The sequence below is a fragment of the Musca domestica genome, unplaced genomic scaffold (assembly GCF_030504385.1).
Source record: "Musca domestica strain aabys unplaced genomic scaffold, Musca_domestica.polishedcontigs.V.1.1 4, whole genome shotgun sequence".
Classification (NCBI taxonomy): domain Eukaryota; kingdom Metazoa; phylum Arthropoda; class Insecta; order Diptera; family Muscidae; genus Musca; species Musca domestica.
The window spans coordinates 25,303,986-25,323,729 of NW_026712328.1; the positions used below are offsets into that span (position 1 = coordinate 25,303,986).

A 19,744-nucleotide genomic window follows, 5' to 3' on the forward strand; every position below is an offset into this window, starting at 1 on the left:
GAAATTAGGATTTTGACTAGGGACATTTGCCCAACATTTATGCACTCCGTCGGGCTGTTAGTTATTGTAGTCCATTTTACAGATAAATAAAATCCAATGGTCATCTTAAATGTTAGAATTCTTCCTCGTCCTTAACTCTCTTCACAGGCGTGTCGATATGATTTGCTTGTCTACGATATTTGGCTATATTCGTCAACGAAATCAGCATAAAAAAGCCAGAAATTCGCCTTTTGTGTATTTCGGATATCACATGTAAGTAATGCTGGTATTGTTTCACACAAAATTAGTGGTCCATTGTACCCGCTGACCTAACTCTAACTTTATGCGAGATTTCATGTCCTTTGGTTTCTATTTGTGACCTTTATGAGGAAATTTTTTAGTTGTTGGTCCATTTCAACCCCTAAATATATTGCGGACATAGGTCTAGTCCTTCTGAGCCAAACCCTACACTTGTGAAAAATTTCGTGAGGATCGGACGATATTTGCATAACTTATATAATATCCCCTACCTGTGTTGTAAGGTGAAAAAATATTATAAAATATTATAAGTCAAACTGAAAAAATCGCATGCGATAAAAAATATGAAAAAATATAAAAATGTCACAAAATACTACAAAATCTAAATTAACATCTTTATTGGCACATTTTTCTGCGATTTTTTTAGATTTTATACTTTTATATCAAGAGGGCATTGTGAATTGAGAAAATTAGTCAAAATCGGTCCAGCCATTCTTGAGATATAAGCATTCTTTCTAACATCCCCTTCCTTTGTATATACACATTGTATATATTTCGCTATATATAACCGATAAATTTACTATTAACATGGACAGACGGACGGACGGACATACATAGCTAGATCGACTCATCTCGGCGAGATAGGAAGATCCATATAAGCTTTCCTATGTGGGAAACCAATATTTCGTGGTGTTACATAATTTTTGGTCCAATCAAACTTATAACACCCCCAACACATAGTGTTGTAGGGTATAAAAATGTAAAAATGATGGCTTTTGACTTTGATGCATTTTTTATCTCACCCTGTATATGTGACCGCTTAGAGCCTGTCTATTTCATATATAACGTATGAAAATTGCTCTCCTTTGAATTGAATAATTTTTTGGTTATTCCAAAGTTTTATCATAACAAATCATAATAACATAAGAATTCAATCTGGTCGTAAATTCAAAGTCTCTTTTCTATGTTCAAATAGAAAATATTTAAATTTAAATTCTAATAAATTTCCATACTTCGCAGTTGATATGTATAATATTTTTGAGTACGGTGGTTGTATCCTTTTTATAAGTTTGATTGGGCCAAAAATTATGTAACACTTCGAAATATTGGTTTCCCACATAGGAAAGTATATATGGATCTTCCTATCTCGCCGAGCTGAGTCGATCTAGCTATGTATGTCCGTCCGTCCCTCTGTCCGTCTGTCCATGTTAATTTGTAATCACTCTACAGGTCGCAATTATGGCCTCACGAAATTTATAATGGGGGCGGGGTTAGGGTCATAATAGAACCCTATTTCTTTGATGATCGCATAATGTTTAGAGGTTGAAATGGACCAAAAACTGAAAAAATTCCTGATTTTGCAGTTGCTCTACAGGTCGCAATTATAGACCAATCAAAGCGGAAGTTAGCATGGGGCTAGAGCTTAGGGCTGGGCAGAAGCCTTCCAATTTTGATGGTCATCGGGTAATATTTAGTGGGTGAAAAAGGCTATGACATTTGAGTTAAATAAAATCAAATTTTCCATTAAACCGCGAATATTTTTAATCCCGGCGAAATCATAAATAGACGAACAGGTCAATCCTGACCGTTACGTAGATGCCGATAGTAATTATTTCGGGTACATATAGCGAATTCTATACAATGTATATATACAAAGGAAGGGGATGTTACCTAAAATGCTTATATCTCAGGAATGGCTGGACCGATTTTGACAAATTTTGTCAGTCGGGAATGCCCTCATGGCATAAAAGGATAAAATCTAAAAAAACGCATAAAACGACGCCTATAATGATGTTAATATAGATTTTTTAGTATTTTGTGATATTTTTATTTTTTCATATTTTTTATCGCATGCGATTTTTCAATTTGACTTATAATATTAAAGTGTATATTTTGTAATATTTTTTCACCTTATAACACAGGTTGAGGATATTGTATATATATATTGCAATTATCGTCAGATCTTCACGAAAAGGGTAGGGTTAGGTTCAGAAAGGCTAGGCCTATTGTTTTCAAAGATGTCCGCAGTATATTTAGGGGTTGAAATTGACCAACAAAACGTTATAATACGAATAGAAACCAAACGATACAAAATCTCGCATGAAGTTAGAGTTAAGGACTCTGGGTAGAATAGACCACTAGCATTTTTGCACAACAACTAACAACACGACATAGTTAGTAAATATTGGGCAAATGTCCCTTTTCAAAATGCTAATGGTAATATCAGCGTGACATAGTTTCAAAAGCGAAATCTTCCAAAATGGATTAAGACATAGGAGGGCTTCTAACATGTTGTAGTGTTGTAGGGTATCACATGGTCGGCCCCGCACGACTATAGCCTTTGCTTACTTGTTAAAATTGTCGAGAACGGCGGTTGTATCCTTTTATTTATTCGTTAATATTTTGAACAAAATCATTGTCTGTCGCCTAAAGGATTTCAACCTTATATTTATTTTATTTATGCATGTATTTTTGTGAGAATATATTTTCTGGTCTATAACTTACCTCTTCTTATCTTGACTAGTTGGAAAAAGAAAAGCATTGTTTTTTTTTGTTTTTTATTAATACATTTATTTGGTTTATAGTTTAGTACGATGTTTTACTTTGGTTTTCCATTTTTTTATTATTATGTTTTCTGTACTGCTTTAGATTCAATCTTAAATCATTTATTTATTTAAAAATTTTACAAAATAAACAGACGTATAGTTTAAGATATTTACGCTATGATTTTTTGTGTTTGTTTGTATGTGTTACGGCTTTTATCAATTGGTTTGTATGTATGTATGTATGTGTATTTGTTAAATATATGACTTATAATTTGTCTAAGGTTTACAGATAGCTAAATATCGAAAGCAAATACACATTTCAACTCAATGAGCTATTTATTTTTTTAAATTATAGACACATACATATTCTCATTTCCGTAACTTAAGACTAAACTTAAACGCATAGGGAAGAGTGGACAGGGAAAATGTTCTTTCTGCAATCATGCTATTCATCATTAAGAATTTCAAAACTGAAATTATACTATGTATATATAACACATTCAATAGAATTATAATTTACTTTATTCTAAGTATTTTAAATAATTTGGTTTTTGCTTTTGTTTTAATTAAATTTTAATATTTTTTTGTTGTTTTTTAATGTTTATGCTACATAGAAATATTTGCCTAGACATTTCTTTTCTTGTTCTGGTATCAGCTTAATAAGTACGATTGGAAAAGGAGTTGCTTGGATTTTCTTATGGATTTGGAATATTTCTATAATGAGGTTACTTTTTCATATGTCATGCCTGTTTTTGTTCTGTAATTATTTTTTAAGTTTTATTTACCGGTATAACTTATTTCATAATATTTTTATTAGTTTTTCTTTGTTAATAATCTGAAACTACTCACATGGGGAAATCCAATTGGGTGTCGTGTTAGACTAATATGAATGGTTTTATTTTGTTCAAGATTTGACATTAATTTGGATACATAGAGGGGGAACATAAAGACCAGTCATATAGCTAGGTCAAAATGTGTACTGCCGAATCATAAATTCTTTCTTAATATTGCGATGATTCACGTACACCAATATCTCGATTTATATTGCCTTGATTTTGAATTGTTTCTAGTTTCTTCAGAAGCAAATACTGGATTTCCTTCGATAATCATCGTCGATTCGATGTCAAAAATTAAAAGCTTTTCCAAATTTTCCACTGATTTCTTTGTACTGCTAACAAGTAATGAAATTATTACTGTGCAACATCAATTAACCCTACCTCGATTTTTGTCGTAGACCCCATAAAGTATATATATTCACAATCAGCATAAAATTCTAAGTCGATTTCACAATGTCCGCCTGTCTGTTGACAGATGTAGAGCTTCAATATTTGGCGGAACAATTTGTATTGTGTCTAGGATGGTTGGTATTGAAAATGATATATCAGTTCACGTTTTGGTATAGCTGTCATATATCGGCACCTCCCTGTATTCGGTATTTTGATGATTTTCGCCATATTTTTTCACGGATTTGTCTAAAAATTGGTTATTGTAGGTTATAATGGGTTCTGGTTCCGGTGGCGCACATATAAGGCTACCCACCGATATTCGGTATTTTGATAATCCTAGTCACATTTAGTCACGAAATTGTTTCATATTTGGTGTTTTAGAAGATTTGGTAGATGACAATCCTTGAATCCTTCACCACTATTCGTATTTGGCAGAGCTCACTTACCAAAAAAATATATATTGGGAACCATACCATGAACCAAATAACATTGCTATATAGTGCATGATATGAATTCGATAAAGATTATATTAAACAAGTAAAAAAGCTGTAAGTTCGACCAGGCCGAACTTTGAATACCCTCCATATGGAACGAATTTGGCAATTTTCAAAAAAAAAAAATAAATAAATAAATAAATAAAATCCGTCAAAAACACCAAATGTAGCCGTCATACAGGGTTGCCCATATTCGACGGACCCATGTTTTTTTTTTGGGCCCATTCCAATCGACGAGGCTTGTCCGCAGGCAACATTCTTTGCGTCAATTGAATTTTGTACGGGAACAAATGCAAATCAATGCGAATAATCCGTTGTAAAGTGGGCCGAGCCATGCCCAACTGCTGAGAACGGCGTTTTTGGGATGTTCTTGGGGACCTCTCAACACTGGCTCCTACGGCAGTGATATTCTCGGTCGATCGCCTTGGTCGACTTTTATATGGCCTCTTCGGATTAGAAAGAGCCTTACCATTCGAAAAATTTTCGTATAAACGCTTAATGGTGTTCTTAGAAGGCGCACTTCTCATCACATTTTTTAATGTTTTAAAAGCACGTTGATTTTTCACAATTGACTTCTTCTGTTGAATGTAAATTTCAACTATTTCATAGCGCTCGTGCGGCGTGTATTGGTTCATGGTAAAAATCTGCTTGGACTGACGCTTCAAACGCGGTATGTCATTAAGCGATGTGACATCTCTGTCAAAAGTTATGGCGTTGCTAGATGGGTCCGTCGAATATGGGCAACCCTGTATTAGAGTCTAAACGACGACGTGGGCCTGTATAGACAACTTTAGTTATAAGACATTACAATATTCAAATGCGAAACTTGAAATCGATGAATAATGTAGCTAAAATCATCAATCAACAATAATTGTCTCCCTATGCTGCAGTATCCATTACGAACTTTTACCAAATTTGAAAATACCAAATATGGGAAGTACCGTTATATGGAGGCTATCTATCATAGGTTGTAGTATTCATTACGAACTTTAAGTACCAAATTTGAAACAATTCTATTGATAAGGCCACTAAAATCATGAAAATACCGAATATCGGGAGGTACTGTTGCATGGGGGCTATACGAAGACGTGGACCTGCACAGACAATTTCTTGTATTAGGCTGTAGTATCAATTTCGAACTTCAAATACCAAATTTGAAACAATTCCGGTGAATAATGTCGCTAAAATCATGTAAATACCGAATATCAGGAGGTACCAATATATGGGGGCTACACGAAGACGTGGACCTGCACAGACAATCTCCTGTCATATGCTGTAGTATCCATTACGAGCTGCAAATACCACATTTGAAACAATTCCGGTGAATAATGTCGCTCAAATCAACAAAGTACCGAATATCGGGAAGTACCGTTCTATGGGGGCCATACGAAGACGTGAACCTGCACAGACAATTTTTCGTCTTAGGCTGTAGTATCTATTTCGAACTTCAAATACCAAATTTGAAACAATTCTGACCTGCACAGACAATCTCCTGTCATATGCTGTAGTATCTATTACGAGCTGCAAATACTGAATTTGAAACAATTCCGGTGAATAATGTCGCGAAAATCATCAACATACCGAACAACGGAAGGTACCGTTATATTGGGACTATATAAAACGTGAACCTAAATGGTCCATTTTCAACACCAAAAGTCGTGAGGTCTAAAATGTATATTCGAGTTGTTACAAACGGAAATAGAAACTTAATATACCCTCCATACTATGGTGGAGGGTATAAAAATATTCATTGGAGCAACAGATATACCGGGCCGAGTTTCACAGAATGGTAAAATTCGATTGAACACCCAAAAATCTATTCAATTTGGACTGATGTTACATATATGGTGAGCAATAACCGTAAAATCGGATAAAAATGTATATCGAAGCTATATAAAAATCTGAACCGACGTCGATGAAATTTGGCAGAGGTATTTTCAAGCAGTATCCGATGCCCGGTATTAAATATCATTGTTGTGGAGTGTATTTTATGCATGTGAGGGAATCTAACCGGTTGTCCAAATTTGATGCACTTACTTCAGGATAAATTCGGTCGGATGTTCGGTTTTCCAAATTTGATGCACTTGCTTCAGGATAAATTCGGTCGGATGTGCCAAATTCAGATCATTTGGGGTGATATTGGCCGTTTGGTGCACAATTAACCCGAAATCGGTTGAAGATATATATGGGAGCTATATTAAAACTCAGCAATTTCAGTAGGGTTCGTTCTTGGGCCAAACAAATGATTTGTGCAAAATTTCATCTCAATCGGCAAATAAATGCAATCTGTATTATATTTACAAAAATACATGAACAGACGGACGGAAATGTATAAATTGACGCAGAATGTGATTCCATGCAGATCATTAAAAGGAACAATGGGTCTATTTTGTTACCTTTAGCCTGTTACAAACAAATGCACGAAGACATAATGACCACCTGACCACCTTGTGGTGTAGGGTATAAAACTGTTGTAAAATGTGTGTAAGAAGAAATATTATTGTTTCGAATTTAACAATTCTTTCTACAAATACGTATGTGTGTGAGAAAGTGTTTTTAGTTTCGCATAGTGTCGTATTTTGTTGGCTTCCATTAACGATACAAATCAAGGTATTAGTGTAATAGAGAATATATTGTTTGTGGAACTTGTAGATCGTAAGGTAAATATCATACCGCAGAGAGGACCATTGGCCTTTCTCAAGACATTTTGTGCTTTCTATGATTTTTCCTACTGGAGTTCCCCTTATGACAGATTTCTTAGTATTCTGGAATGCTTTAATTTTTGCGTAATTTCACTTTTTACTTATTTTTTAATAATGCAATTTTTAATTTAATTTACTATTTTATGTTTATTTTTGTTTCTTTGCTTTCTCAATAAAGTTTTAAAACTTTTATTAAATATTCTGCGAATTAAATGCCACACTTATTTGTGTTTGTTGTTTTCTGTGCAGAATTTTTCTCTTCAAAATATTTGCTGCGAGTCGTTTTCCCCGTTTTAAATGTGAGTAAATAAATTGGTATGCCTTCGAAATAGCATTCTTTGATAATATCAATTTATGTATGTATATTGTATTTATATAAATTTCCTAGTATAATAATTTTTAATTAATATTGGCAATTTTTTGTTCTGTTTTTTATTCTGGTTTTATAGATTTATTATATTCACAGTGGCCTTTTTTGAGGCATTTATGTCATTTGTTTTTTATATATATTGTAAACAAACACAAAAAATGTATATAATTATACTCATTGGTGTATATATAAATGTATAAAGTGTATGCGTGGGAGATTGTAATGTTAATGTGCTTAAATATTCTCCTTCTTTGTAATATGCATTTAAATTGTTGTTGTTGTTGTTGTTTTTTTTTAATATGATTTAAGAGTATCGAGAATTGTGGGCTTGTGTTGCCTTTAGTTATTGGTGGTCTTGGAATTTAAATAAATAAAAACACTTTGTATTTATTTACTTACATTTACTTTATAATATAAATATTTACTTTTTTTCAAATGAGAAAATCTCATATTTATTTACAAGCATTACGACTATCAGTTAAATATTCTAAAGTTGTTATGACTATTTTTTGTGTAGTATTTATTTCCGATTTTCTTTGGTATATTAATGTGGGAGATTGGGAATTAGTTTTTAATATTAAACTTAGGCAATAATTAAAAATTAATGGAAAATACAAATTAAGAATTTAATAAAAATATATAATATTAAAATCTAACATTGTAGTGTGGCCAACACAATTTTTTTTTTTTTAATTTCAAATTAAAGAAAAAAAATTAATAATAAAATCACGTTTATGGAATCTGGTCCATCACTGCTAACTTTTTTACAAACTTAAATATTAAACTATACATTTTGATTTCGAAAAGAAATTTCAAATTTCTGGTATAAAAAATTAAATTTAGTTAAGAGTAATACGTTTAACACAAATGAATTCATTTTTATTTATTTTTATTTTTTTCATATTTAGTTCAAACTTCCAAATGAACATGTGTTCCATTTCCATTTGTATGTAAGTTTGAATTTAATATATATGTGTGTATATTTGTTTCATAAAGATAAAAGCATTTTACATAATAATTCGATTAAATTATATTAGAAACAATACGTTTACCTTTAGGACATACACACACAAAAAAAAAACACATGCGCATACACACAGATATGCTTAGCCTAGGGAGCTGTTTACATACATCCATTCATTCATTTATATCGATACATATGAGTAGTTCTATATTTAACTACATATATACATACATGCATATAGATGTATGTACATATTTTACTAGTAAATAATCTCAATAATGCCAAATATGAATTTGGTATTTACCAATAATATTATAAATAAATTTGTTTTTGGTTGTTGTTGTTCTAGTTATCTTTTGCTTTCACGTTTCTATTCTTACACATACAAGTATGCTATATCTAAATGAGAAGAAAAAAATAAAAACATTCACATAATACGTATCTAAATATTTACACAATTTTTATAGTATTTTTTTTTATTCAATTTCTTTTTTTCGTATATTATAGGGTGTAGCACAGTGGGATGAGAAATAATGTAATGCATAATAGATAAAATAAAAACACAACAATGAGAATTAACGTCGTAAATACGTAAAGACTTAATGTCTCTACTTCAGAGAAACTGTTAAGCTCAGTTTTTCTTAATTTGCTCAATTAGCCATTTCTTTATAAAAAAAAATCATATAAAAATTAAAAACGATCTTCGTCTTAATCCAATAATTATACATAATTATAAAAATATTGGGATGTAAAGCGCTCAAAAGGGATCAAATTGCCATTTCGAGTTTTATAAATTTCATTCAACGTTTTTACCAGAAGGAGTGGTCCGACATATCCCATCTTAACACCAGATCTTGTGCTCACAATAATATTGGGATGTGTGAAATTTGAAGAAAATCAGATAATTATTTTACATTTTATGAGATTTATTATTATTCAAAATTAGACCCTTTGTTGGGAAGGTACTGGGTGGAATCGGCCTATATAGTCCACTTTCACACCTAACATAGTACGGACAAAAATATTGGGACTTTCAAAGCCTTTAAATATCTATACCATAAATTAACTTCTTTGAAAAGTTTGCCCTTTGGAGAGGGAGTGCAACGTTATTGCCGATATCGATGTAAGTTTAATAATTATAATACAGGGTGAGATGAAAAAACTGCAACTCAATTCAGACTGCTGTCATTTCTAAACCACTCGTCCGACAGCTGTTAAAATTATTCCAGTGACAGCTCATTATATTGTTTTCAAGTATACAAAAGCATTTTGGTGAGAATTTTCGGAAAAAGTTATGGAATTCAAGAGTGATAGTGTGATTTCTTTATATTTGGTTGGAAAACCACATCGTTAGATGTGATAAATAAATGTGAACAAATCTTTTGTCTCTCGTACCATCGGTCTTTACCGGGATACTGGTAGCGTAGCCCGACGTCAAGGAAGTGGACGGAAGAAAACAGCAACATCAGCAGAAATGGTTCGAAAAGTAAAGAAGCGACGTGATGGAAACCCGCGCCGCAGTGGCCGAAACATATCGCTATCGTGAGCTGATCATAACGCAATATTCCACTCGGCAAATATTGAAAAATGAGCTCTGGGAGCCATTGAAATTTCAAAAAGTGCAAGAACATACACCGTAAAATAGACCCAAAACAGCAAAAGAGTTGCTTCGCTTGGCCGTGGCATCAGAATAAATGCCGAATATTATCGTGAAAATATTCTGGAGGGTGTATTTAAGCCTTGGACATGTCAATAGGACTCAGCACCATCGCACTCAGCACGCCCCACCCAAGATTGGTTACAAAATGAGGTTCCTCGCTTCATTTCCAGCGCACAATGGCCACCAAAATCTCCGGATACCAATCCCTGGGACTATTGTGAGTGGAGTATTTTGGAAAGCAAGGTTGGCACTAAAAAATGCCAAAGCGTCGATCACCTCAAGCAAGCGCATCGCCGGGAACATGCCAAAATTCCGCAGAGCAACATTCGGGCAGCGTGTGACTGTTTCATTTGAAGTTTGAAGACCATAATTCGTGCCAAAGGTGACCAATTCGAACAAATTTAAATTTATTCTAAAATGTTATGCAATGTCCGACATTTTTTGTTTTCATTCAATAAAAGGTAAAAAAATATGTAGAACTAGGGAATTTGACTTTGTTGCAGTTGTTTTTATCTCACCCTGTATTACGATGCAACAAGTTTGAACCAAATCGGATACTCACTTTGAGAGTTGTCGTGGGCACCAGCCAGACAGATGGTCGGAGAGCCACCACTAGATCGACTCCCAATATCCTGATTTGGATTTGGATTTGGAAACCTAGGGTCTAAAATCGTTATTTCAATATAAAGCCTTATTACTAAGGGCACATAGAAGTTCAAATCTTGTAAAAAAGGAAATATTTTGTATTAAATTTAATTTATATTTCCCAAAATAATTTTGATGACATTAGTTTTGAATGAATAAAATGATAATAAACCTGCATTTGGAGAAGACCGACAAAATTTTTTTTTCTATAAAATATCTAAATTCTTTTAAAAGTATTTTATATGGAATGCATTGCACTTTCATCTTTCCACTTTGACACACCTTATATATGAATACACGTTTTTTTATGTATTTTTATATTTATTTAATTTTATATAGACATTTTATATATTTTTGTATGTTTTTTTTTTTTTTTTGTTTGGAGATTTAATTTTTTTTTTAGTATTTGTATATTATTCAGTTATGTATGGTTCATGATGTTTGTTGGGTTGTTGTTTTTTTTTCTTTCTTCAAATATTATACTTAACATGAATATGAAATTTTATTTGTATTTTTCTGTTATCATTTTTTCTGAGGGGGTTATAATGATTGTAAAATGATTTGAGTTTTGTTGCTGTCTTTTCTGTTTTTCCAATTTTGTCTAATAAATATATATATGAATGAATGCATATCAAAATGTATGAAAAACGGAAAAAATATGTGTGAATACGAGTGAATGTAAAAAATGCAAATGCTATTCTATATATGAATTTGTTTTTTATTTCTTTTATGTAAGCATTTATATTCAAATTTTGTAATTGGCGGAATTTAGTTGGCCAAAAACCGCACATATGCCACAAGTAATATGACTGGAATTAAACAGATGTCATCAATCATTTTACGAGAGGATGCACTGCCATAGAAAGTTACACTCAAATCGCGCATTTCATTATCTGCAATGAGAAAAGAAAATAATGGTTGTTGCATATTAGAATAGATGGCAAAATTTTTTAATAAACAAATTACAACATTTTTGTATATGTATTTTTTTTAAAAAACTCAAAATGAGAGAAAGGAGTCTGAAAACGTGGATACTTGGCTTAGAATATAAGAAGAAGAATAAATCCGCAATATGGTAGCAAATATTACACATAACAAGCAAAAAAGTATCAGTCGGTTTTGCCGACAGATGTAACCCTTAGCCAATTTAAATATATTTTGATTAGTGTTATGATTATTCAAATTGTTGACCTTCTATCAAGTAGATTCCAAATGAATGTGCCAATATTGTCCACTTCGTACAGAACCGCTATATATATGTATATATATATATATATATATATATATATATATATATATATATATATATATATATATATATATATATATATAATACAGAAAAAAATATTGATATGGGCAAAATTAAAATAAAATAGAATATTTACAGGATGAGATCAAAAAACTGCAACCAATTTCAGACTGCTGTCATATCTAAGCCACTCGTCCGACAGCTGTTAAAATTATTCTAATAACAGCTCATTATATTGTTTACAAGCGTACAAAAGCATTTTGGTGAGAATTTTCTGGAAAAAAAAGTTTTTCGTGATAGTGGCCATAGTTAGAGCACTCCAGTATTTAAATGTGAATAAATCTTTTGTGTCTCGTACCATGGCTCGTTACCGTGATACTATTATCACGTGGCCAACGTCAAGGAAGTGGATGGAAGGAAATAGCAACATCAGCAGAAATGGTTCGATAAGTAAAGGTGCGATTTGATCGAAACCCGCGTCGCAGTGGCCGAAAAAGGCTCGTGGGCTGACACATCGAAATATTCCATTCGACAAATATTAAAGTATAAGCTCTTTTACCGCAACAGAAAGAAAATAGACTCAAGAGAGCTAAAGAGTTGCTTCGAAAGTGGCCGAAAGTGGTGAACTGACGAATTTGGTTTTCTCCCAAGAATGGTTACAAATGGTTCCTCACTTCATTTCCAGCGCACAATGGCCACCAAAATCTCCGGATACCAATCCGTTGGACTATTGTGTCTGTAGTATTTTGGAAAGCAAGGTTGGCACTAAAATGGCAAAGTGTCGATCACCTTAAGCAAGCGCGTCGCCGTGAATGGGCCGAAATGCCTCAGAGCAACATTTGGGCAGCGTGTGACGGCTTCATTGGCCTATTGAAGGCCATAAATCGTGACAAAGGTGACCAATTCCAACAAATCTATACTTATTCTACAATTTGATGCTTTTTCCGACATTTTTTTCATTCAATAAAATTTAAAAAAAAATGTAAAAATTATGGCGTTTGACTTTGTTGCAGTTTTTTTTTATCTCACCCTGTTTATCCAATTTTATGCGAAATCATAAATGCTGTATTCATCTCATATTTCTTTTTGAGAGAAATATTTACATGTAGCAAGTCATAAGAAATCGCTGACTTGTTTCGCAAGTTATGACAGATAAAAGTATTGAAAAATGTTACCCTTTGTGGGTGAGGTACCAGAGGGGTTTGTATATATATATATGGTCCGATTTTTACCATCTTTATAACAGATCTTGTGTTGATGTTGTTTGATGGGGGAGGTACTAGAAGGAGTGGACCGATATACCCCATATTCACAACAGATCTTTTGTTAGTGGAAATAACTGGATGTGTAAAATATAAAGAGAACCTGATGCTTATTTCGGATTTTAAAAACGTTTTAGTTATTCAAAACTTTGATCCTTTGTGGGCGAGGTACCAGAAGAAATGGTTCGATCTCTACCGTTTTTATAACAAATCCTGCGTTGATAGAAATATTCAGATGTTCCAAGTCTAAATGGAATCGGACGTTAATCTCGCGTTTTATAGGAGGTACCAGAAGTAGAAGTAGTGGACCGATATATTTCATCTTAACACCAGATCTTTGGTTTATAAAAATATTGGGAGGTACCAGAAGGAGTGTACCGATATTGCCTATCTTCGAACTCGATTTAAGTTTGACAAAACTATTGTGATGTACCGAGTTTGGACCCATTCGGATACACCCTTCGAGAGTTATCATGCGCACCAGTCAGCCAGACAGACGGTCAGGCGGACACCGCTAAATCGACTCTAAATATCCTGAAACGGATTTGGTCCAAATACACCTAGGCTCTAAAACCGATATTTCGACTAGGTACGTTTTGACCCTATCAAGTGATATATACCCTCTCTAGCCATATGACTGAGGGGGTATGGTTCCACTTTATGGTAAAGCTCCCCCAACCAAGTCAGCTGCAATTTGAGAATGCTGATTCTCAGTGAAAGTATAACTCCTCGTACAAATTATTCAATGTATGGCCACTATCTGGTATAGCTCCAATACCACGGTGCCAGTATTTTTATGTGTTTAGCACCAGGATTCGACTTAATCAGATGTAGTTTTATATTCCGAGTACTTTTTAAGTAGATTAACTACTTTAAAACAATTAAAAAAATAAAATAAATAATCCTCCATGTAATGGAACTTCAAAATTAAAGGTTGAAAATAAACGATATGACCATAACGTCGTTCAAAATTGTTGTCATTGTATCCAGCAATTTGATAATTTTTCAACATAGCCCCCATGTAACGGAACTTAATAATTAAAGGTGATCTGACGATAAACGATATGACTACAGCGTCCTTTACATAATGTTGTCATTATATCCAGTATTAAATTTTCAATATATATAGACTGTGATATTATTTGTTGTATGTTTTAATATTTCCAACTCTTTTGCATTTTATTGACCAAATTCCATTTAAGAAAATTAAATAAAACATGCAAAATATATGTATGTATATATGAAGTTTGAAACATGCAAATGAATAAATATGAAACATTTAAAGTGTTTATTTAAAAAAAATAGAATAAAATTCCAACTTATACAGAAAAAGAGTACATAGAATTAGAGTTGAGAAGAAAATTAATGAACGAAAATCGTACAAATTGCCACATTTGGAAAATGGAAGGAAAACAACAACTAACCTGACAAGTGACCGTGGTTTAAATAAGTCGATAGATCAGTTAGTCCATCTGGAATTAATGAATTGTGGTATTGGCAAATTTATTAAATGACCATAAACCGGATCAATAAATGAAAGAACTGAAAATTGCCACACCGACACAGATTATGTTACAAAAATTTTTAAAGAAATACAATTGAAACCCTCCGCAAGGAAGCAGTATGTGGCATCGATATGAAAATATTCAATACTCCGACATTTTAAAATGTACATATGTGTGCACATACACTGGTGGCCAAAACTAAAGCAACTGTAACTTTTTTAAAAATTAAGAAAATGAGAAAGTTTTTCTCGTTCTAAATTAGGTTGAAACGGAACAACATTATTTTATGACCTATTTCTATTTTATTTTATTCTAATCAATGAATTTCATCTGTAAATATTTCATTTCCACCTACCTATTATGAATACAACTCATATTTGAATTTTATAAGTTAACTACCCAAAACACAACCCTGTACATAATTTTTTTTAATAGTAGTATTAAAAGCAACCCTACAATAATATTGCACAAGGCCCTTCTATCGCTAAACTAAAGGAATAAAGTGAAGTATTGTCTTCGTAAATTCAACATCTGGTGTTTTATTGTATGAGGCCATACAATCTCCGCTCTCGATCCGTTTCAAGGCATTTTATTCACTTTTTAAAAACCTAAAACAAAAAACCAAAATTCTTTTTTATACAAAAAATAATGTATAGTAAATTCAATGAACCCGATTTTGGCTCGGACATTCATATGACCGCTGCAATTTCAGTTGTTTTTTACCGTTATATTTATCGTTTTTTGCTTCCTTCGACAATTTCGCAAGTCATAGATCCTTTTTGAGAAGTTTTTTACAACATCATGTGTTTTTCTTTTCGTTTTGTAAGTACTGCCCAAAAAAAGTTAAAAAATAGTTAGAAGCAAAAACAGTACATGAATAAAACAACAAATTATCAGTGACTATGAAAACAACATATCACAGAAAATGATTTAAAAGAAATATTTCATAAAAATGTCTCTATACTAAGTCGGTTTTATGAAACTGGATCAGTAGTAACAGTCTATAAAGGATGAAGGCCGTGAAAAACTTCAGCCCGTACTGATCAATAAATTGTGAGAGATAAAAAAACAACCATTTAAGAGTTCAACTGGATTGGTGAGAGAGCAATCATTGGATATAAGCTCGAGATCAGTGCGTAGACTAGTAGTGGTAGCTGGTCTGCATGCCCATAAGGCATCAAAAAAGCCATTTATATCTGAAAAAATCAAAAAGGCTTTCGGAAACGAAAATATTAATTGGAATCCAACTCAATGCAAAAATATTATATCTGGGATGAGTCTACGTTTAATATTAAAAGCTCAGACGTGAAAAATTTTACGGTGAGAAGACCAAAAAATGAAAGACTCAAGCCGCAGTGTTGCAAAACTACAGTGAAGTATAAGGGAGGGTCAAAAAAGGCGTGGCGCTGTTTTTCTTTCTATGGACTTTCTATGGATCCATGAAATAAAGGAAGTTATGGATCGGTTTGTTTACAAAGATGTGTTGGATATCACGTGATTCCCTTACGCTGAGTAAAATATTCGGCTCATTTGGGTGTTTAAGCATGACAATGATCTCAAACTTGCATCAAAACTTGTCAAATATTGCGGGAGTCAAAAATCGATGTTTTGTCATGGCCGGCACAATCACCTGACCTACACTCCATAGAAAACCTTTGGAGTATCGTAGACAGGAAGATCAAGCGAGATTCGGAAACAAATAAGCACAACATTTTCCAAAGAATTCGGGGTGCCTGGGAAAGCATACCAAAGGATCAAATTGAGCGTGTTATAGATTCAATGCCTCGTAGATGTGCAGCTACTATCAAAAATAATGGATGCTATCGACTACTAGCCAAAATTTAATTATTTTAAAATAAAAAATCAAAAAGTTGCTTCAGTTGTGACCAAGCAAATATTAGGTCATTTTAGTTTTTCATATATTATTTTTCGTTAAAAATTATTTTTGTATTTTTATTTTTAGTTTCTTAATAGTGAATTAATGACCTCATTTAAAACTGGAAAAATAATTACGTTTTGTTTATTTTTGTAAAAGTTTAGCTTTAGTTTTGGCGACCAGTGTATATGTGTAAACTTATACTAAATCATATCGTACACAACTATCCCATCAAAATATGGTGATCCGCAAGCAGGAAAAGGGAACATAAACCAAATTCTGCAAGTATCGCCATAAACCCACGGCAACTACATTTAATTTGCATGTAAACCAAATAGCCCAAAGGTATTACCATCAACAGCATCAGGCTCCCCGACATCAGCCATCATCGCCAATTGTATTTCAGTGGAAAATGTTTTACATTTTTTTTTGGTATAAAATACCGCATAACGGTTATTCACGATATGGAGTATTGTCAACTGAATAAACAAATACAATTGGCATTATGGTCGTTTCGTACAGCCGAATAGTAAATAAACTAAGTGATGACCGACATTGAAGTGTGTTATGTTGAAGGTGGAGTTATTAAGCTAGGAAAAAGTAAAATTTGGATTATGCTCTCATAAAATATGAAATTTTGTATGGCACGGTATCAGACATTGAAAATAATAAAGAGAGGAAACATAAAACGATGTTTTGACTGACATAAGTCAACAGCTAGGTATAAATTATGGGCCGAAATTGAACTAACCTACGAAACTTTTACGAAGAATCTCATTTACGAAGAATCGCATGACTTAAGCCAGTCAAAAAAGCGTTTTACGTATTCTCACCATAAGACTTATTTTTAGGATATCTATCGCAATATTATTATAAGGACTCTAAACACACAAATACACATACTACTGTTATTGGTCCTGAGAAACATTTATTCATTCATAATGATTTTTTTTTTCTTTACTTCGACACACATTATATGTTTGGGACCTGTATTAGAACATTGAAATGGATAACTGTTTATTTTTTGTCACTGTGTGCCAACCACAATCTGCTTGATAGCTTAGAAGTATGCACATGGTCTATATTCAGTGCAACTACACTGCAGGTTACAGGTTTGAATATTGAAAGGCATAGCCTAACTACATTAGCTGAGTGAGCATTGCACAAAATGTGAAAGTGAAGCTAAATAAGTTAAAAAGTATTAGTCGGATCAGGAGTATGTTGGATTATTTCAATACATTTTGTCTTCTGCTATGATTGCTCAAATTGTTGACCCCCTATGGAGTCGGTTCCGAAGGAACGACCCAATTTTATCCATTTCGTATCGGGCCTAAATATATATGATATATATAGTGCGACTAGCCAGATTTTGACTATATTAGTTATTTCCTTAATTTTATATGAGATATGTGATAATTTTTAGAAAATGTTAAAATGTGCGTGAGGTACCAGATATAGTCGACCAAAATATTCAATATCCACACCCCATCTAATACAGATAAAACATTGGTACGGGCTTCTTGTGTGAAAAATGAAAAGTACCGGATGTTTACTTCGGATTTTATTATCGTTTTGGTTATTCAAAACCTTGACCCTTTGTGGTTGAGGTACTAGAATTGAGATGTACCAAGTCTGAATGGAACAGGATTTTAATTTCGCTTGTTATGAGCATCATGGATATTCAAAATTTTCAGTGTGGTGGATAATATCCTTGGATAATAAAAATATTGTGATGTGTGTAATTTGAAGGCAATAAGAAAATAACATCACATTTTATAAGAGTTATAATTATTCAAAATGTTGATCCTTTGTGGGGAGATACTTGATTTAGTGGATCGATATGGTACATTTTCGCACACGACCTAGCACTGATGCAAATATTAGGCTTGGCAAAGTTGAAGCAAAATCGGATTATCATTTCTCTTTCTGTTCAGTAAAACATATTCTTTGATAATTTCGGCATTTTATGGGAAAGGTACCAGAAGGAGTGGATTGATGTTGCACAAATCCGAACTCGATCTAAGCTTCGTAATAATATTACGATGTACTAAGTTTGGACCAAATCGGACACTCCCTTTGAGAGTTATCGTGCGCAACAGCCAGTCAGACGGACGGGCATCGCATGATCGACTCAAAATATGCTGAAACGGATTTGATCTAAAAAGATCTAGACCCTAGACCGTCATTAAATGAAAACCAGTAAAGAAAGTCTTTAAGTCGGGCGGGGCCGACTTAATGATACCCTACACCACTTTGCTAATTAAGTAGAGCTCCACATAAAAATTAAAAGTTTTTATGGGAGAATTCAATCATACACGCTATGATTATAATTATAATTTAAAGTTCAAAGGACTAAATATGCCGAAGCATTTGTATCTTTTAAATTCGGAATTGTATTGCCCATTTGGTGCACAATTAATTTGAAATCGGACAAAAATATATATGGGAGCTATATCCAAATCTGAACCGATCTCGATAAAATTTAGCAAAGGTATTTCTGAGCTGCATTTGATATATTTCCCCAAATATTGTTGTTACAGAGTGCATTTACGGCGGGGGTGGACAAGAATAACAAATCGGATGAAAAATATATATGGGAGCTATAGCTATATCTGAACCGATTTCGATCAAATTTGGCACACATATTTTCAGGCCTAATTTGGGTGTATGTGCAAAATTCCATACAATTCGGTCTGATATTACACGTTTGGTGCACAATAAAAGGCAAATCGGACGAAGATATATATGGGAGCTATATCTAAATTTTGACCGATTATCTCCAATTTCAATAAGGTTCGTCCTTGGGCCAAACAAAAGATCTTTGCAAAATTTCATCTGGATCGGGCAATAAATGCGACCTGTACTTCGTTTACAAAAATACATGGACAGACGGACGGACGGACAGACGGACGGACGGACATGCATAAATCGAATCAGAATGTGATAACTAAATTCAGACTACTGTAATTTCGTCCGACAGCTCTTAAAATTATCCCAGTGATATTTTA

General features: G+C 33.1%; 1 protein-coding gene across 1 annotated transcript in view; it reads right to left on the reverse strand.

Annotated features, from left to right (window-relative positions):
* Window positions 1–9,276: 9,276 nt before the first annotated feature.
* Window positions 9,277–19,744, reverse strand: part of LOC101890096 (protein sidekick-2) — a 397,983-nt gene continuing 387,515 nt past the window's right edge. The window contains exon 10 of the mRNA XM_059126712.1: window positions 9,277–11,737. Within this exon, the coding sequence (XP_058982695.1) occupies window positions 11,613–11,737 (125 nt within the window). The 3' untranslated portion in view covers window positions 9,277–11,612. The remainder of the gene's footprint in view (window positions 11,738–19,744) is intronic.